At 38.8% G+C, this 22,084-nt stretch overlaps 1 protein-coding gene across 5 annotated transcripts in view; it reads right to left on the bottom strand.

Annotated features, from left to right (window-relative positions):
- The window catches only part of cadps2 (Ca++-dependent secretion activator 2), a 142,545-nt gene extending 126,292 nt beyond the window's left edge, over positions 1 to 16,253 (bottom strand). For 3 of the 5 annotated variants that reach the window (XM_063480900.1, XM_063480899.1, XM_063480898.1), the window contains exons 1-3: positions 15,921 to 15,956; positions 5,097 to 5,210; positions 688 to 1,020 (exon numbers count right to left, since the gene is read on the bottom strand). In XM_063480900.1, coding sequence (XP_063336970.1) covers positions 688 to 1,020; positions 5,097 to 5,210; positions 15,921 to 15,941 — 468 coding nt within the window. In that variant the 5' untranslated portion in view covers positions 15,942 to 15,956. Of the gene's footprint in view, positions 1 to 687; positions 1,021 to 5,096; positions 5,211 to 15,920 lie in introns of all 5 variants that reach the window. The other 2 variants (XM_063480896.1, XM_063480897.1) reach the window with 1 other exon arrangement.
- Between the last annotated feature and the right edge of the window lie 5,831 nt (positions 16,254 to 22,084).

The following is a 22,084-nucleotide window of genomic DNA, read 5'->3' as shown; positions in this document are numbered from 1 at the left end:
TTATGGTCAAAGTTAGGTTACATCAAGTGTAGCAGAGATGAGTTTGGATTTAAAGTGCTTAGATTAATTCACAGAATTCTACATTTACATAGGTGAAGTACATACTGTGGTATAAAGACAGCAGCACAGGTCAGCTGATCACACCATGTATATAAGAGTAAAAATAGTGAGTTTTGACTTTAGACAAACACATTCCCAGCTTTAAGTGCAAATAGCATATGCACAATATTTCTGTTTTTAGCAATGATGCTGGGACAGAACATACTGACATGAGAAATTATTTAAAGTATGGACACAACAATTTGTACAACAGAATAATATTCTGATTCTCGTGGAATATGTTTAAATTCTGAATAGAAATTAGAAGAATATATGAAATGGAAACCATGGTGGTGCTGCTCCTTCAGCCAAAACAAGTAAAAGGGAGAAAAACCCTGATCTGAAAGGGACTGAAAAGTGTTATAGAAAAGACACACAGAAGAAAACATTTACTGTAGAGAGACGTTGGTTAGGGGCTTTCCACTGATTTCAGTATTTTCTATCAAGCAGGGCTAGCAAATAATTAGAACAGAAGACAGGATTTCTCTTTACATTTAAGCAATGGACGTTGTTCAGAGATTACAAGTATTCACTATTATGCATTCAGTTTGTGTGTCTGGCTGTAACGGTCACCCTCAAGCAGCTCACCTGGCAGGCATTGTACAACAGCTGGTGCTCAAACTTGCGGATATTGAGGATCTGCTGGAACATCTCGTAGAGTTGCTCTTTACTAAGGATGAGCTCTGAAACAGCACTTAGGTGTGCCCTCTGTGGTTGACGCCACAGGTCCTCATCCCCTCTGTAGATAGCATCATACTTTGCGATCCAGGAACTGAGCACAGTCTCTTTGCTCAGCCCATCGATCTCAGGAAGGCTGCGGACACGGCGCTCAATGTTTTTCTTGAAAACCTCACGAAAGTCATTAGCTGAACAGCCACCGCTCTGAACCATCCGGGAAATACGCTCACTCTTCAGGAAGCCCTGCAAAGGAAAGACGGCATTACAATAATCTAAACTGTGTAAATAATCATTCTGTACAATACGATAATTTTTAATTCTACAACTGTTTATAACTTGCATAGTTCACATTTCTGTATAGCTGTATATCTCATATTTCTGTATAGTTTTTTTATTTCATATTTCTGTATAGTTTATTTTATTTTATATTTCTGTATAGTTTTTCATATTTATATCCTGTTCATAGCTTGTACTCACTACAGCCTGTACATACTTATAGTTATAGCATATTCATAACATACCTTCATACCGTGTACATTATAACATAACATAATAGACCCATTTCTGTAATATACTTACATATATATATTATTGCTAATATATATTTGTAATATATCTATATCATGGCTAAAGCACTTCTGGATGGATGCAAACTGCATTTCGTTGCCTTGTACCTGTGACATGTGCAATGACAATAAAGTTGAATTCTATTCTATTCTAAACGCGATTACACAAATGCATGAATAATTTTTTCTAGTTCAGCTGAGGAGACCATATGTTGCAATTCAGAAATATTCATTAAATAAAAGAAACAGGAACAAGCCAAAGATTTTACATGAGATTTGAAGCCCAAGATTTCAAATGCTGGACTTAGCAGCGGGCTCTCTGTCTCCTTAACTTGGTCATTGTGGGCTAACTGCACTGAAACCTGAAAATCCACCTGTTAGCTGAAATATTGGGATTTGTACAGCACTTTATAAAGGACCATGTGGAGGAGAGCCTGTTTGAGCCAGGTGCGCTGGCGTTTCAGCGGACAAGCAAAAAAATAAATAAATAAATGCCGTCCCTCTGTGTTGGATTTCTCCTGGTCAGTTGGACAAACCAACCAGGGCAAGCAGCTGACAGAGCATATGTCCACAAGATCCAATCAGCACAGTTTTATGCAATTAAACAGTCTGTCTATTCTCAAGCATATCCAAACAGTTTACAAGATAACAGTTTACCACAAACATGAACAGGTTTCTTACCAAAGCACAAGGGTCAGTTCTTTGTGCTGATGTCCAGGATGTTAAAAAAAACAAAAAAAACTCCTTAGTATAGGTTCCTCCACTTTATATTTGGATTTCACTTTTTCTCACTTCTAGTATGAATCAGTATCAGTGAGGTAAGAATTTCTCAATAAAAACAAGGAAATAAGGTTTCCAAAAAGTATAGCAGCTCTTCTATGGAGAATTCTGTTGTTGTTTTCTCCTTCTCTGTTTTTGTCCATCACATACATCTGTCTATTTTCCCTACAGACATGCTGATGGATATCAAGATTTCTGATCATGCCATGTAAGAAACTTACAAAGCCTATTAGTCTGTTAGCAGCAACCAAACCAACCAACAGCAAACCAACAAACCTAGTGAGGTCATTCAGTATTCGCACAGGATGACACTACACATTCCCTGAAAGCTATAACTTTAAACTTTATTTCTTCAATCCAACTTCACATAGTGTTAAATCTATAACTTTTTTTTTTAGACCAGTCAGTCTTTAAAGACAAATGCATCAAAACGACACTGTCGAGACTTAAGATGACGTATCAGCAGACGGAGCCTCGCCGAGACCAATGTTTTAATTTGCGTTAAAAGTGCAAACTTCAAACTCTATACCAGTTTTTAAATTGTGTTGACAGGCCAACAAAAACTCGAGTTATAAAAAAGAATTTCCAACATAATTTTTTTCCAAGTACTGTTGTCACATTTACTGCAGGAACACGTGATAAATATTGGACTTTCTAAACACAGCGCTCACCTTGCTAGTGGAAAAATCCACCACATTAACCAATCAAAAAAAAACTATATGTCAACCCGTGATTGGTTGGTGTGCATGTGCGTGTTCTACTTTGACAGCACTTTGGTCAACCTGTGCTGTTTTGGGGTTTGGTTTTTTTTTGTTGTTGTTTTTTAAACACGTGCTTATAAATAAATTGATTGATTAGTAACAAGCCATTCATTTTTGGAACAAGGATGCATCTAAAAGCAGCAGGACAGTAGCTCTCGAGGAATAGAGTTGGAGACCCCTGGTCTGAAGCGTTTGAATGATTCAGCACTTTTTTTTTCTCCCTATCTATTTTTAGACAGAGATGAGATCAGCTGCACACTCCACAGAGGCCCAGCGTTACTGTTAATATCAAAAATGTAATGCTGTCCTTTGACATTTTAACATCAGACTGAGGATGATATAAAACTGAAGAGTTAAACAGTTTTAGATCCATCACACTCACAGAGCACTCTACATCCTGGTAAGACAGAAACTTAAAATAAAAACAGCAGCAGAAGGTTTCAGTAGTGTAGTGTAATCTGTTATTTTAATTTAATAACAGAGTCCACATTATTATCAACAGCTACATTCACCCTGGGGAAAACTAGTGAGGGAGACCATCAGGACCAAGCTGGGTTTCCTGGGTCCAGAGGTTTGAAGAAACTTCCTTTCGTTCATCACAGCTATCCTGTGCCAGATGTTCTATTGACCCACTGAGAGAGGCTTCATTTTAGAAACATCAGGAACACTGAAGCTGAAGCTCATCGCAGGGATCAAGGACTCATGATCTTCACCAGCAGCTCCCTCACAGGGAAATCTTCAGAGCTCCACCATAGGCCCGCCCCAGAAAAAGGATAAACCCAGCATTTCATGAACACTGTGATGGAGACCTTTGCTTTACATATAAATTGTATTCATTCCTGTAGAAAGTTATATGTGTAAATATATATTATGCTCTACACTACTAGCAAAACACAGTTTGAAAGAATTGTAGATTAAAGTTTTTAGTTCAACATAAAAGTGATGACCTTTGACCTGTATCAGGTTTAAATTGTGTCAGAGAAAATCTCATGTCCTCTTCATGCAGCTGAGTACATTCAGTGTTTAAAACAGCAGCTTTGTGAAACACCAAACTGAGGTCCTGTTAATGCTGATATCTAATGACACTCTTTCTCTGCATTTGGCATGTGGAGGAGCTTTACCTCCTCCACATTGTCAATGATAATTTTCTGTTGCAAACTGGGAGTAAAGATTTCATCCATTAGGAAGTCAAGAGACTTTTCAGTGTCCTCGACTTCTCAGCTGTCCAAGTCCTCCTCATGTTACTGGTGCCTGTATTTTCAGTTGTCGACATGTCATTATCATTTTCGGTACTTTACATACATTTGTGATTTGTATGGAAGTTTATTTTAGCATACTGCTTTAGGTCTCATTGCCCGTTATTTGATTTCTATATTAGCATCTCAGAGATGCATTATTATTGTGCTTAGGAAAGTTGCCCAGCTGCCTAGTTTTGTGACATTGTATAAACCTTTCATGTTTAATGCAGCATTTATACAGTAGGACTTGTTGTTTTTTTACATTGTTGTTTGCAGTGTGTTTCCATTGTTTATATGGCAACCTATGTAAATGAGTGTCTGAGCAGGATATGTCTGTTGATTTCTTTCAGTTTTACTCTGGCAGCATTTTGAAGGAAACATCTTAATAAATGAGACAATAGGCCTGTCAGTTGTTTTAGTTAACTGTCTGCTTATCTGTGCTTGAAACAGTAGAAGTAGAACAGGCAAGAAAGCTGTTGCCACTAAAGCTGGATATAATTCTGCTGCTAGTACCTTGTTTAAAAAGATTCACATTTCAAATTAAGTAGTGCATCATCAATAACAATAACTCAGTAGAAATGAAAAATAGGATTTACTTATACTTATATATGTTGCTACAGCATTCAAGGCAGTTTATAAGCATGAAAAGTTATCTTTTGTTTCATACTAGCCTCAGTCAGCTTTACAAAGAATAAAGATAGTTCTAGTTGTTTCATGTCAGCATTAATATTGACAAACTGGGAAGATTCACCACCTCTGTTGAAAACAAATAAGAAGGACACAGTCAAATAACTATAAGAGTATATCATCAGGTTGGTTCCACCTTTCTGTCAGACTGCTTGTGAGTCAGAAACAACATAACAGGAATTAAGGCAATGCCTGAAGAGAGTCCCAGTCCTGCCATAGAATTGTAAAGCTAAAATCACATTTGTTTCTGTGAAAAATGTTTTACAAAACTCACTCAATCACTTTACCTCATAGTAGCTTCTCACAGCATTGCAGAAAGCTTCATCAGCCACAATTTGAGTTTCTCCATTGAGGAAAGCAAGAAAACGCTCCTTTACTGCCTGTAGCTGCTGCTTACTGACCTAAGAAAGACAAAAATGAAGCACAGAGAGAAATGAGACAGTAGTGACAGAGAAGGGCATAATTATTATGAAGTGAGAGTTTAAGATGAGGTGGTGGCAGTATGAATGAAAAACAAAACAAATATAAGCTTAAAGTCACTGTTAAAGTGCTAGCAAAAACCCGCTTTGTGGGTGGTTTTCAAATTCTTCATTCTGTATTTTGTGGCAATTCAAACATAATTCCACCACGGATAAAAGTTGTGGTGACCGTTAAGCTACATACATGCAACACGTGTTGAATATAACACATCAAGCAAACACAAACAGAGAATGTGGCATCTCATTTGCAAGGGCATGTTGAATACAAAAATATAAAGAACAGTGATTTATAATAAACCTCTGGTAAAAAAGAAATATTTTAATTGCTCGGACGTTGCTTGGATTAACAAGGTCTGTGTCAAGTGTTGAGGAACCAGGACACACTGATGAGAAGTGGGCTACTGGAACAAGAAGGCATAAGTGGAAAAGGAATGAGAATAGGGAGCTATTGGAATGCTACACACGAGTAATCCCTGCAGAAGGGGTTACATGAAAAGTATGTGGGACCTATGAATTCTTTGACATCAAACATTTAAACTAACGGTAAAATAACTCGTTTCTCAGTGTTCCAACATCAGCAAGATGGCCACAACTGATCATGTGCTTAGAGAATAGCTCAAGCAGCAGAAACCCAAGAAAGAAGAGGAGCATAAAGAGGAGCCATCATGGAAGGACAGGCCGCTTTACAGCATATACAACCGCCAAACAGAACAAGTGATACTGAGAAATCCTACCAACGGCTGGACAAAGCTAGACTGAAAGACAGTACAGAGGCACTAATCATGGCAACATCGGAACAAGCTCTAAGCACAAGATCGATAGATAGAGACTAGATTCTACCACACCAGGCAAGACCCTAGTGCAGGTTGTGCAGAGATGCCACTGAAATAATCTGGGACATAACAGCAAAGTGCAAGATGCTAGCAGGCAGGGCTTACATGGAATGCCATGACCAAAATGCTGGCACAGTATACAGGAACATCTGTCCCAAGTATGGCCTGGAACTCACAAGGTCAAATTGGGATACGTCCTCTAGGGTGGCTGATAATGACCAAGCTAAGATCCTGTGAGATTTCCAGATACAGATGGACAAGCTGGTGATGGCTAACCAAACTGACACAGTAGTGGTGGAGGAAGATGGTATAGCTACATCTATGACTATGACTAAGTGATTGCAACATCAGGAAGGATTAGAAGCTTGATAAGCCCCAAGGGCTGAGAGAGGAACTAGAGAAGATGTGGAGGGTGAAGGTAACAGTGGTTCCTGTGGAGATCGGGGTACTCAGGGTAGGCAGTGACCTCCAAACTGGGCAAGTGGCTACAGCAGGTCCCAGGAACAACATCTGAGATCTCTATCCAGAAGAGCACAGTCCTAGGAACAGCAAAGATACTGTGTGGGACCCATAAGTTTCCAGACCTCTGGTAGAGAACCAGATAAAATAGTCGGATGCCTCTGGGTTGATGAGGAATCCTAATGTTCAAACCATAAAAACATAAATCAATATATCTGATACTTATTCTGGATACTGTTACATTGGTCTCCAATAACAATGTGAGGAATTATTTTCTGTGTAATGCAAGACGGGGGGAGACTCATCATGGCAGATCCAGTCATTGAGAGAATAACAGAGCTATCAGTAATTCAACAAGACTATAGCTGACCAAAAAAGGTACAATCAAACCCAGCTGACAACTGTCAGAATGCCCATTTTGCACACTGGAGAAATTAAAACAACTAGAGGAATATATTCAGTTTTCTTCACTCACCACAAAATGGATTTGAATGCCACTCCAAACACCTCAAAACCATGTAAAGGTACGATTGTTTCATGCACAGACACCAACAATCTGTAGTGTACTGTCTAAACAAAAGTTATGCTAAAATATTGAAGTAAATTGAATTTTATTTATGTAGCGCCACATCACAACAATAGTCACCACACGTTGCACCTTTAAGAGATAGAGATATTTTAACACTGACCTCTACTGCTGGCTATAATAACATAAACACGTTTTATTAAACTATTGCAAAAGTAAAAAAGGTAAAGTTTATCAGTTTGTCCACATCTGTCACCTTGTCACCAAACCTCAGTCAACAGCTCTTTAATTCTGCTTTTCAGGTCTGAAGTCCTCCAGATTTCACTCTTTATTTGCTCTGATTCGTTTTCCACACTCTTGACTCTCTGCTCTGTTCAGCTGTGGTTCCTCTGTTGCTCTGTACAACCAGCAATCCGTCAGGTTCCCCATATGTACATAATACACTCTCCCATAGCCCAGTACTCCATGCGTGACCCATTAAACCAGCAACAATTATCCATCTGTTATCTAACTGCAGCCTGCTAGTTCCCACGGTAATGGCGACAGATGGCTAATGTGGCTATTGGGTAATTGTTCGTAGTTGAACAGCTAATGTTAAGGTTTACTACTTAATTACTTCCCAAGAAGTAGATTCTGTTCATCTGGACGTCACATTTTCTGTGGGAGAAACATTTCATCACTCATCTAAGGGACTTCTTTGGTCTCAGCTGACTGCAGGTTTCCCCAACCTTATAAACAGTCCTATTGAACATCATATCATGAAGGCCCTGAGTAAATGTGGTTATCCCAGTTGGACATTTGTGAAAGCTGGGTGTCACCTAAAGAATGCTCCAGAGAGAGATAAGGATAGCTGCTGCATAAGCGACAACCTTTAGTGATCCCAGCAGTATCAGAACAGCTGAGATACATTTCTGTAAGTACCTCGTCTCTGTGGCTTTCAAACCCTAAAACACACTGCGCAAGAATTGGTCCACCCTAAGGATCTGGTCACCTGGCACAAGTAGAGTAATATAGTGTACGCTGTTAAGTGCCAAATAAACTAAAAATAAACCACTGGTGAACCAATAACTGGTGAAACCAAAATAGCTTATTGGCTAAATGTTGGAAAGACTTTGAAGAGCAAAATTACTGCACAAGAAGGCTCCATCTCATCTGTGAGACAAGGTGGTACTTTTGTTATGTCTTGGTATTTATGGTTGCAAGAAACACACTGACATTTCTTCAGTTTTGGAAAAAACATCTGGATGAATGCAGATGTAAAAATACTGGCAACCACCAGTGCTACCCCTCAGCCTCCCAGTAGACACGCCTATCATATCAGTTTCAAAGTCCTACTTCCTTGAGCTACCGCATTAATAAAAAATTCAGCAAACTTGACCTCTGACCCTGAGGTCAAGGTGACGGATTCAAACTTGTCCAAAATTCTTAGTATATGCACCTATGGTATCAATATGAAGCTCTTATGTTGCCTCATTCTCAAGTTATCACATTCACAAACTTAGGTCTTCATGCCACCTGCACACCCAGCTGACAACACTACCCCATCAACCTTTTATGACTGAGGGGTAAAAAGGACCAGTCACTTATTCAACTAAATGCAATCAAACACATCTGATGACTTTTAATCAACCTGTCGGAAAACTATCCTTGTCGCGTAAGACAGGAGTGGCTCCATAGTGCAGTGGTTAACACAATCTAAATGCTTACTAAATCTAGATTGTGGCAGAAGCTATCACAGCCTACACATTAAAACTGTAAAATGAATTCAGCCGGTAATAATGTATCTGTCTACAAAACGTCCATTCTGAGCCTGAAAAATGACTTTCATCATATTAGCAATTAGTGCTGGGCGATATGACGATATATATCGTGTGGACGATAGAAAAGTGTCTATCGTGCCATTTGTCTTCTATCGTTTATATCGTACTAACCCAAATTTTATAAATTATTACATAAAATATATAATTAACCCTTTACAACTGGTCGGAGCAGGCACACTCCGTTTTACCTAACTATTTTTAAATCCCTGTAGAACTGGAACCACGTAAGGTAGTGGAATAATTTTTTTTGCATGTGAAACCGGAGGAGTTGTACTTACATCTTATGCCATTAGCTTGTCCAAGGTCACGGTTTCCTTCCACATATAACTTTGCAAAAATTGCATAAGAAGCACTTGCAGCAACAAAAACACAATATTCCAAACTTGCAGCAACAAAAAGATAATATTCCACAAACACGCTTTGCCGACGTTCATAAGACTTCCTATGTTGGCATATACGTCAGCGCGAACTATCGCACGTCCGCCATTACCTGCCCGAAACTGGAAGTGACGTCATTTTCGCAAAAGGGCCTTATAAGCCTATGTTGGTGTTTTTAAAAGACATGTTTGACTTTATGTTTTTCTGTATCGTTTCTGGGATGCTTAGAACTCAAATTACACTGTTGGAAATAGTTTATTTTGATGCATTATAATATTTATTTTCATTTTTCCTGTAGTATATAAAAATTAGTGTATCTCAAAAATAAAACTATGAAGACACTCAAAATAAATTTCTCGTGGTTGGAAACTTTTGTATTTACAGTTTTGAGGGATACACCTCTTAAATTTTTTTTAACTAGAAATATATGTAAAAAACAAAAAAACGATTTTCAATTTTTTTGTAGTTTATTGCACTACAAGTTTTTGCAATTTATGTAGTTACTATGGACTTAATGCATACATATTATTAAAATTTGGGCTATAACGGTTATATTGATATATGGAAACTTGAAATACTCCCACAAGTGGCACTACAGCATGCAAAAACATAAAGATAAGCTCTGGCGGACTTGGTTCCATGGTAGGTCTTAAAGGGTTAAATAGCCTGTGGCAAATATATTAGTGTTGTCTTCTCACTATACATGCTCTTAACTTTATGCAAGAAAAAATAAAGTATAAAAAAAATTATATTTTTCGCAAAGAAACTCCATCTCGTGGTTTGCGAGCTGGTGCTGCTGTACGTGCACCCGGATTTGCGACATACTTTACGGTAACTCAAAACAAAGACTGCACCCTCGGCACTCGCTGTTTACAGACTGCGTACTTTCTAGATGACCACAGGTCAGGTCGTATATCGTGATATATATCGTTATCGTGATATAAAATAATTCATATCGTGATAAATATTTTTTCCATATCGCCCAGCACTATTAGCAATTTTATTGATAGTTCTGTAAGAGTTTCTTCAAAGAACCATCTCTGTCTCTTTCCATCTGGCTATGAGCTTGATACTCAACTTTTTGATAACAGTTTTCATGTTAGACCTAGCAAGCCATACTAACCTGACAGTCAAGTAGTCATTTCTGTTCTACGTCTCTGATGTATAAAAGAAATGACCAGGATTCACATTTTGTCTTGTAATTACTAAATTAACGCTTATGATGCAACTGCTTCGATTTAATACACTCTCTATCATTGTTATTTTTGCTGTGGATTGTGTGAAACTAATATAGACTATCCAAGAACCTAAACAATGGAATCCAAAACGTAGTAAAATAAACACTATATAGATATATAAATAACATAAATATCTTATTTTAATGATTACTGGCATATAGATGAGAGAAAGCGAGAGACAGAGACTGTTGGGTGAACTCCATTCACTCCTATCAGCAGAGAGAGAGTGGCACACTGCGCTCTAAAATCATGAAATTATCTCAATAAACACCACCTCTGCTTTCATCGAGGAAATAAAACACGGATAAATTTTCAGCTCTGACTTAGTTTTCTAGTATTTTTCTACTTTCAACAGAAAATGTTATTTGCTGCGTCAAGTGACATCATACACTGCATTACTCACACACACCATAAAGAATATATTCATACTGTAAAAACAAAAGCTAGAAAAACACATCCATTAATTACAGATGATGTCTTTCTTAACAATTTTCATGACAGATGAATTTTTTCTTTTCCTTTTTATTCTCGCTGACGCTTCCATTGTGAATATCTCAAAAACAACAGGAGGCTTGCATGGTTAGAAGTTGCTCAGCAGAGGATGAGGATTGGTCAGAAAACATAACACATGTTAACTTACAAAGAAGGAAAGAACATAGCATTTTCATTTAAATATATATTCTTTAAATAATTCAAAATAAAAGCTAACGCTATGCCAGCTTCTAGCTTTGCTTGACAGTGTGTAGAACAAGCCTGATGACATACACCCCCAAAAACTTAAAAGTCAACCAAAAACAGCTGGAAACCTGTGTGGTTATTACGGTAAACTCGGCTGTCTTTTCTAAGAATGTTTTACTTTATAAATTGATTTACTGTGAGCAACACAAATATTAACAGATGGGCCAAATTATACCGTTCACGGTAATAACGGTACAATGTTAGGCAACGATAAGAAAATGAAATATCGCGATAGAATATGGGTAAAACGTGCATGCGCAGTGCCTTTGTTTTCATACGCACATGCCGAAAAATCATGGCGGCAACGGAGAATGAGAAGGAAGAAAGCGGATCGTTGAGTGAAACGGATGAACCAGAATTAGTTTGTAAAAATGGTGCCACTTCAGTGGTGTGGAACTGGTTTGGTGTTTGTCCGTCAGAGCCCCACCAAAGCACTTTTTTTTTTTGTAGAACATGCAAGCGGGCCGTTATTACCGTATTTGTCGGACTAAGGTGCTCGTAAATCTGGGAGTAATCTGGGTCCTAAACTCCGTCCGCTTCAGGTCCCAAAGTCAAACGAACACTGCGGCACATTGAGAGTTAAAAACTGTCTAAATTCTATCATCTTTAATAAAACGATCAGCATTGCTGCTTTACCAGGTGTAACTATGAAGTTTAACATCCAGGCATCCATGAAAACAGAATTTATTACATTTAACGGAGTTAGAAGTTAGCAGGAAGTTAGCTCGCTAGTTTCGCTAGTTACCTAGTCAGAACATGCTATATCATGCTTGAGAGATTTCTGAAAAAATTCAAACGTACAGCTCTGCTATCACTTCCGACATAAATGAAGACAGGAAACTAAACAGCAGTGACGTTTGTAGGGTTACTGAAGTTGGGCTAGCTGGTATATAATGATGTGCTACGTGATCACTAGCGACACAGCTATGTTAGCATAACATAAACAGTGAAGCTGGAGGATGAACGCTAACACTTTTCCACTCGATAAAAGTTAACGTGAGGGTTCCTGATGGTTAGAGACAAATGCAATCGCATGGCAGGATGCTGTAAACGGACCAAACTTCAGTCAGGAGAACAACTGAGATAATCCATCCACAATAGAAGGTTAGTCATTAATATAGTGCAACAACATGGGAATAGAGCAGCTGTGATAGAATACAGCATTAATGAATCAATGGTACAGAAGTGGAGGAAGCAAGAAGAATGAGTTGAATAGTTTGATTTATCTGACTGCTTGTTTTGCTTAATGTGCCTTATAATCCCGTGCACCTTATGGTCCGAAAAATACGTATTTGACTTTTTTATTTGGCACACTGCAGTTTAATGTTGCAAAGCACCTCTTTTTAACTTCAGTGGATATTATACATGGTTATGCTCAGGATATATCAGCCCATTTCTACTGGAAATGCCTTTTGGTTAAACTTTTAGCAAGGAATTTGCATTTGCACTGTTAATTTTTTATATAGCTTTAATGCACATAAAAAACAGCTGCTTGTTTAAGTGAAAATAAATGGATGGGGTTTTTTGCGCTAGTAAAGTTGTGGAGTTGTATTTTGTCTCGCATCAATTATATCATCAGTTATATCATTATCGCAAATTTTCAAATATATATCGTGATAAATATTTTTGGCCATATCGCCCTGCTCTAATGGAGAGTTTTGCTGAAGCACACTGATCAGCACAATCACAGGATGCGTCTTTGTGTGTCACAGTTTTTGACAGTCTGGTATAGTAAGTAGCTCGTTTGTAATTGTGCTGGGCTTGCCTGCGTCATTGTTTCACAGAATAGCATTATCAAGATGTAGCGATACCCAAATTGGCCAAAGGTGTCATGGTGGAGATGAGTTCGAAGCCTCGATACAATTCCGGCACAAACATGCTTCAGTGATTCACAAAGCCTCGCTTTGCCCATCACTAGACCTTGTTGACAAATCCACAAGGTCATAAAAACAGACAACATGGACGTCTGTAGGACTACTCGTGCTGATGAAATTTATGCGACTCGGACCAGAGTAGCCTCTAGCCGACTCACAGATGCAGAAAGTATTATCCTTGTTTGAAACAACAAAGAAGCCAACTTTATAACCACTCAGCTTGATCTTTGACATTTTTATGTAAATAAATATAATCTCTCCCATTTCCAGATTAATATTCTGTCATTTAACTGTCATTTCACTAGACTTATCTTGTATTATTAAATTATCTATAATATAATAAATGCTGATTGGAGAGGCTCTTTGTGAATTGTAAAGGACCCAAAACACTAGATTCACAACTGCTCTTGGTACAAGATCCTGATCCAGTTAATGAGTTTGTCATCAGACCATTTATTGATTTACTGAACCAGATGTTGGCTTCCTTTGTCTAAATACTATGGAAAGACCCTCCACACTGTTTGCTTTTCACACTGCTGCAACATCTATTTATGCCCACCATTAAGGCACAGGAAGCCACTGCTGAACATCAGGTGTAACCACTCACGTATGGTTATCCATACATTGTGAGATGAGCCATAACCCTATCCCTAACCTTAACCATTAATCAGTAAAAAGAAAAATGTGCTTATGTTTAAATAAACATTATTTGCTTAGCTTTTGTCGTCTGTGCAATGAACTGACGACTCCTACATATGTGGTAGAATTTTTCGACAACGCGCACGCATGCGAATTAAGGCAATGTATGATACTCAGATGTGTATGCTGAAATGTCAAAACATGGGGCTGCACTCCAGCTCTTCACAAATACATTCATGTGATTCTAATGTGGACAAACAGAAGGAAACTATTCACATAATCAGCTGAATCGTCAAGGACCGTGTTCAGGGCATCCTGCAATCCAATCTAGAGCTGTGTGTTTGGCTAAAATGATTTGAGCTGGCTACTAGCTCCTTGAATGTGTCATACTCTTAGTACAATCAACCTAGTTACACTAGTACATCCTAGTAGTAGTGTGCCAATTCATAGTTTGCAAACCGGTCGCAACCAATAGCAAAGACCAACCGAGAACACCAGCCCAGCGTGCTGTGTGAGAAACATGCAGGAAAGTGTAGTTAGGAAAGGCACTAACAGAGCGAGGCCCATAACATCACAGAAGCTAAAATAGATTTCTTATCCTAATTTTAATTTATTTTTAATGAAAAAAAAGAAATACAAAACAATAGTTTGATATAGTTGAATAGTTATTCAATACTAAAAATATCTAAATGTGTTACAATATTGATACCAACAGTGTCATCTTGGCCTCTTCAAGCTTACGGAGAACTTCATCACTCCTTCCCTCACTAACAGCTGAAGTTCATCGTCATCACACTGAACAACATTTTTGGAGAATTTTCAAGAGATGTGTAAAGCTCTCATTTGAACAACATTAAAGTCTTAAACAGGTATCATAGACGTCAACATTGGTCATTCAACTATTAACAATTATCTGAGTGCCACATTAGTCATCTTTGTTATTAGCATAGTTGCCATCATGTGATGTTTCTTCAGATTTCAATCATTCAGTCCAATAATGGACACCAAACAAGAGTTAGCAGCTGAATAAGCTGTTTGGCATTGACAGAGAAGGCAAATTTTTCCTGGAGGCAACTTACTCAGCTCTGCTGCTCAATCCACAAAAAGTCATTTTCCTTACAAATGTAGGACCATATAAGTGGAACTAAACAGGCTTACCAACAGTGTAAGATGTATATGCATTTGTAGCAATGTTACAAAAAAGAAATAGACAACCAAACAGATTTCCTTAAATTTTGTGCTGTAAAGCAGATATATTACGAATGGGTTCATAAATCTGCCTAAACAGAAAAAATATCTCTTGCAACCACAGATTTTAATGAGCTGCAACTCGTAAAACAACATTTTTGTAAAAAAAAAAAAAAAAAAAAAAAAAAGGGTTTTTGTTTAAGCATAAAGTCTTTCTCTTGTGTCTCTCTTTTCTCTTTTTTGTGAGTTTATGACTTGCAGACTAGCAGGTTGCTTCTCCCCTGCAGATGCGTCAACTCCTGCCGCAAAAAAGCGGAGAAAAAAGATGAGGAATGAATTGATTATCTGCTGAAAACGACTTGTGAAATATTCCAAGTTGTGTGGCACTGTATGCTTTCAGGGTATGACCGTGTAATCGTGATCTTGTTAGACTTGTAATACCGGTCAACACAACTAATCTCCCCGAGCGCAGCAATACCTGAAGCCGCTGCTCAGAGCAGTTGCGGTGAGAGGAAAGGAGAGCCACGACGGAGGACGGCGTTAACCCGAACGGTGAAACTGGAGGTCCGGTAAAGGTTCGTAAAACATCCTCCGTACGGTCATTTTTGCCAGAAGCGAATGCTCCCCTGATGCCAAGAGAACTTTCCCAAGCTCCGGTCTGGGAACGCAGCTACAAAAACCCCTGTAGCATTCTGCGAACCTTCACAGGATGTCCCGTCGTTTCTGGGTATATTTAGTTAAAATTGACGATTAACTGTGGATTAAATATAAACCGAATTGACCGGTTGGTTCTAGTGATAACAAAAACGATGCAAAGTTTTCTCGTTTGTGTTGACTTCTTAGACTGGTAAGACCAATTGCTTCCAGTTAACACATTTCCAGTGGTAGACAGTGGTTTTTGTATAGCAGACACACAACAGGTGTGCAGCAATAACTCACCTTCTGCTGCCGACGGGACATGTCGGTGGGCTGCTTGGCGTTGAACGGGTAGGCTATGCACCGGAGGACGAACACATAAATCTGCAGTTTTATTTTCCTCTCCTCTTCCTCCTTCTGAATGGACTCGCGTTTCCTCTTTTCCTGCTCTTCATCTGTAGCGCTGTTCACTTTCGTACTTTTGCCGGCGAGGCTTCCAGGTGTCGCGCAGCGCAGCTGCTGGCTGCCCGGGGGTCCCGTTTCCCGTTTCTCTGCAGAGGAAGAGGCGTCCGGTTTCCTCTGAGGCTCCAAGTCGGACTCCCCACCAGTGTCTTCGCTAGAAGACGAATCTAACATAGTGCACGGTGTCAAAATTCTGCTTCAGACTGAGAAAAAAGTCAGGAAACAATTTTTGAGCGTCTTTTTGTTTGTTTTAGTCGACGTGGCCTTGACGTCTGCGTCGCTTGCAGGCGGTAGCGCGCTCTGAACCACGACTTCAGTGGAATGTCAGGTTACTGCGGAAAGCAAAGGTAGGCGGAGTTTTAATTGTTAATGTTAAGAGGTGGTCTCCGCGTGCACTTCGTTCATTCACAGCTTTAAAGACGCGTTGGCGCGTGCACAATGTGTTGTGCCCAAAACTGATTTCCAGTGTTTGTGTTTTTTATGTATTATATCTTTGCTTATGCTGATAAATAGCCTGCAGTCAACAGGATTTAAGAAGGGGCTGTGTGTAAAATAAAGACATGATCTGTTTTGCAAGTCTTTATGGCTCTGTGTTATTGTACATACTGTGTTCTACATTGTAATCAATTCAGTCCTTTTTGGCTGCTTAAAGTATCTCTATATAACTGTTATATTTATTGCAGCTTCTGCTTCCCTCTCGACCTGATCTATCTTGAAAAAGTTAAATGTGTATTTTTGATTATTGTTTTGAGTGTCATTTGTCAACATGGTGATATAAATTTATGATCATTGTTGCAATAGGGGTGGTTTCATCTTACTTATTTTTTCAAACTGACCAAGGACTTCATCAACTGGTATCAGCGCCGGTTCCAGGTTAACACAAAATCAAGAGCTGGTGGTGGACTTTTAGAAAGACAAACATACTGGGAATGGGTATTGGCAAATGGACTCATATAAGCACCTGACCATTAAACTGGATTGGACTAACAATTCAAAGGCCATCTAAAACAAAGTACAGAGCAGGCTGTATCTGCTATGGAGACTCTCAGATCTTTTAGAGTAAAGACATATATAGATACACATACATACACATCATATATATATTGGAGGTATACCAAGGGCTAAGAGAAGGGCTCAAGAAGATGTGGAGGGTGAAGGTAACAGTGGTCCCAGTGGTAATCGGAGGACTAGATGAGGTGACTCCCAAGTTAGGTGAGTGGCTCCAGCAGATCCCAGGAACAACATCGGAGATCTCTGTCCAGAAGAGGGTAGTCCTAGGAACAGCTTAGATACTGTGGTACACTGACAGCTCTACAGGAAAACATGTCTATTAATCATGGTGTTAGGGGGAGCTCCCTCTCTCTCTCTGCCCTCTCCTTCTATCCAGTCTTTAAGTCCTATGTCATTAGCCGTTTCCGGGTCCAAACTTCGCTCCAGGTCCCAAAATCAAACGAACACTGCTGTATCACTGAGAGTTACAAACTGTCTAAATTCTTTCATCTTTAATAAAATGATCAGCGCTGCTGCTTTACCAGGTGTAACAATTAAGTTTAACATCCAGGCATCCATGAAAACAGAATTTATGAAATTTAATGGAGTTAGAAGTTAGCAGGAAGTTAGCTCGCTAGTTTCCACCTAAACATGATATACCATGTTCTGACTGAGAGATTTCTGAAAAAATTAAAACGTACAGCTCTGCTATCACTTCCAACATAAATGAAGACAGAAAACTAAACAGCAGTGACGTTTGTAGGGTTACTCAAGCTGGGCTAGCTGGTATAAAATGATGTGCTACATGATCACTAGCGGCACAGCTGTTAGTATAATATAAACAGTGCTAACTTTTTTCCACTCGACAGAAGTTAACGCAAGGGTTCCCGATGGTTAGGGACAAATGCAATTGCATGGCAGGATGCTGTAAATGGACCAAACTTCAGTCGGAAGAACAACTGAGATAATCCATCCACAATACAAGGTTAGTCATTAATATACTGCTGCATGGGCTGAGCTGTAGCTATATTGTAAGGTTTTAAAAACTGAGCTTTAAAATTAATAGTGATTATAAATATATATATATATATATATATATATATATATATATATATATATATATATATATATATATATATATATATATATATGTAAAGAACAAGATACAAGGCATTAAAACACAAAACACAACAGTTGTATTAAAAACATAACAGCCTTAATAGACGCAGAGTAGTTTGGACCTGGAAGCAGGATTTATACCTTATGACTTAACGACCGGATAAGGCTGACTGCAGGACAAGAGATGGTTGTCATGGTGAACTACAGGAGGCCTTATTACAGGGAGATGTCCAGAAGGCGTAAGATGACCCAAGGGATGGACCCACGCCAAATAAGGGGGACCAAGTTTAAATTGCAGTCTTCCCCCAACCTTTTAATCAGTCATATTAATATTTTGTTCGTCACATAGGAAAAATGTTTACTGCCTGGATGTGGTGCTGTTTTGTTCATTTGGTTTGCACAATGGAGGAAGAGCCATGGCACCATTATTAATTTGAATCTTCAACTGCTTAATAAATTGAGGAAAATAAATACTTTGAGTTTCTTCATCTTCTCTCATAAATTGAACCTGACAGTATGCAGTGAAGAAGTAAAAATATTAGCAAGATAATCGACCTACGTGGGAGTAACTCTTCTGCACTGTGTTGGCACAAGCATTTGAAGATAACAGTGGATGAATTATATCCTTAAACTTAATTACGGCACTTTCAAAAAGACATCTGTTGTGATGAAATCTATTTCCCACTGCTGTGTAATCCATTATTGTAAAGGCTAAGCAAGGATAACCATCAGGTTTTCAGATGAATTAAGACTTTGTCTAGGTCTTTGGCTGATTTATTAATCACAGTTATGAGCTAAAATTAATTTTATTAGGGAAATGTGTCCAATTTTAGTGCAAAGTGTTTTATCTTTGCATTACCATACTCTTGGCAGTGGAAAATCTTCACCAGCTGATGCTATTAGTCCCAGAGGAGCTATGGAGAAAACAGAGTTTTAAAGCTGGAGTTGTTCCACTGATCATTATGTGGAATGTTAAGTGCTTGAACCATGAAGTGGTTGAGTACGGTGAACTGATTAAGATCCAAAGAGGAACACTGTGAGCGGACTGTGATGTGCTTCATGGAGTACTACAGCTCATTTCAGTCCTTTATGCTTCAGCTGAAAATTTGTGCCAAAGCTTTATCTGTAACCTACAACTTAACCTGATGTGCAGGGTCAAGTGATGGCTTTATAAGGTAAAGGTATAATTACTGTCACCTTAAAGACCACTGGTACATAGTCCATTAAAAGAGATCAATCTTAAATTATGATCAATCTAAGCATTAATTAATGGTACAGCTTCTTTTAAGAGACTGAAGCAACTAGTGATTGAACCATTCTGATTAATAGATGCTCTACCTGCTGAGACATTTATCTGTTTTATTTGTGATAAATAACGTAATCTTGTAATCTATCTTATCTGCATCACCAGGAGTGTAAACCAGACTTGGCTTCCCTCAATTGATATACCATATTTTCTAACAGGCTGCAGGTATAAAAATGATTACATCAGACGATAATCTATATTGCACTTCATGTGTCACTCGAAAAAGAATTTGTGAAAACGAGGCTGGTCTGATATAGAACAGGTTACGTGTTCAAAATAAGTTGCTATAGTTATCTAGCTAGTTCATAAGACAATCCCCATTGTGATATTAAAAACTCTCACAGAGACCAGCAGTTGTTTCTGATGGCATGTGTGCTGTGGATAAACCTCTGGTCTGTGATGGCAAACTGAGTGGAGACCAGCAGCTGATGAGCTTCGGTGATTTATCATTGTATGAGTTTCGTCTTGGTGAATATGGTTGATGTAGAGAAGGTGGAGTGTGAAAAAGTTATCAATAACCCCTTTAGTACATTAGCAAGAAAAACTGTGAGGATGATGAAGAGGGGACGGCAGCTCTGTCAACATGACAACAGTTTTTTTTTCAGTGATATGGAGCCACTGTAAGCATATGATTTATATATATTAAGCTTGACATTAAACAGAATTCAAATTATTTCAAATTAACTCAAAGTATGAAGCAGTAATATTATCCCATTTAATACTGATTGGGAACATTTTTCTGTAGAATAATTATTTTCACTTTATGCACAATTTTCTAATAATGCCTCGTCCCTGTACCAAAGTTGCCATCTCCCAGTGGCCCCCAGGATTACAGGCCTGTGGCACTGACCTCCCACATCATGAAGACCCTGGAAAGACTCATCCTGGACCAGCTCCGACCCATAGTAAGACCACATCAGGATCCCCTTCAATTTGCTTACCAGCCCCATCTAGGAACTAAGGATGCCATCATCTACCTGCTCAATTGTGTCTACACCCATCTGGACCAGTTGGCGAGCACTGTGAGGGTCATGTTTTTTGACTTTTCCAGTGCATTCAACACCATCAGGCCGACCCTCCTGGGTGATAAGCTAACAGTGATGCAGGTGGATGCTTCTCTGGTGTCCTGGATTGTTGATTACCTGACAGGAAGACCACACTTCACCCTCTACACCACAGATTTCAGCCACTGCACAGAGACCTGCCATCTCCAGAGGTTTTCTGATGACTCTGCAGTGGTTGGATGCAACAGCAGGGGTGATGAGTCAGAGTACCGGGCTGTGGTCGACTCCTTTGTCACGTGGTGTGAGCAGAATCATCTGCAGCTCAACGTGGCAAAGACCAAGGAATTGATTGTGGATTGTAGGAAGACCAGGAAACCCTTGACCCCTGTTTCAATCCAGGGGGTCAGTGTTGACATTGTGGAGGATTATAAATACCTTGGAGTACACATAGACAATAAACTGGACTGGGTTAAAAACACTACTGCACTTTACAGGAAAGGCCAGAGTCGTCTCTATTTTCTGAGGCGGCTGAGGTCCTTCAACATCTGTCGGACAATGCTCAGGATTTTCTATGAGTCTGTTGTGGTCAGTGCTGTCCTCTATGCTGTTGCATGCTGGGGCAGCAGGTTGAGGGTTGCTGATGCCAACAGACTCAATAAACTGATCCGCAAGGCCAGTAATGTTGTGGGGATGGAGCTGGACTCTCTTAAGGTAGTGTCAGAGAGGCAAATGTTGTCCAAGATAAAGACAATGTTGGACAATACGTCCCACCCACTCCATAACATGCTGGCTAGCCACAGGAGCACGTTCAGTGAGAGACTGAGATTACCAAAAAGCACCACTGAACGACAAAGGAAATCATTCCTGCCTGTGGCCATCTCCCTGTACAACACAATCTAATACACTGTAAACACTGCTATAGTTACATCTTTTTGCACACGCTCTTTCTTACTTATTAATGTTGCTGTCTATTTTCTTGATATTTATTTATAACCACATCTGCCAACCCTGGATATTTATTATTTGGTGATTTGTATATATTGTATATATTGTGCTATTCCTTATATCTTAACGTATTGTATTGTTAATAGTCTAGTCTGTTTTTGTTTTTGTTTCTATTAGTGTTACTGTACTGGAGCAACCGTAACCCACATAATTTCCCTAGGGATTAATAAAGAATTATGATTCTGATTTATGTCTACTGAGGTATTTTCATAATGTTTCATTGCTTCCTTTTTTTATAGGAATGTTTTCTTCGAACACTAAATAATTTCTGGAAATACATAATAGATATTCATTGATGATCCTTAGATGACGGCCTTTAGTTTTCCTACAATATGTTGCTGGCCTCTTCTGGGCAAAATGATAAACTGCAGCCATGATATTTACACAAACAGCTTTATTTCAAGCATTTTCTGTATTTATCTATATCTATGCATCTATAGAAAGCTATCATGCATGAACAATTCAAATATACAAATAATTATCTAATAATTCACTGGCTTTACCAGAGCTGGCATGCTAGATTCTTGTTGTAGTACCACGTCACTGTGTATTCACTGAGGTGAAATGGTGTTTAGGCCTTT

Source organism: Pelmatolapia mariae, linkage group LG7 (assembly GCF_036321145.2).
Source record: "Pelmatolapia mariae isolate MD_Pm_ZW linkage group LG7, Pm_UMD_F_2, whole genome shotgun sequence".
Classification (NCBI taxonomy): Eukaryota; Metazoa; Chordata; class Actinopteri; order Cichliformes; family Cichlidae; genus Pelmatolapia; species Pelmatolapia mariae.
Note: the sequence above shows the minus strand (reverse complement) of the source record. Positions and strands in the feature narration are given on the sequence as shown.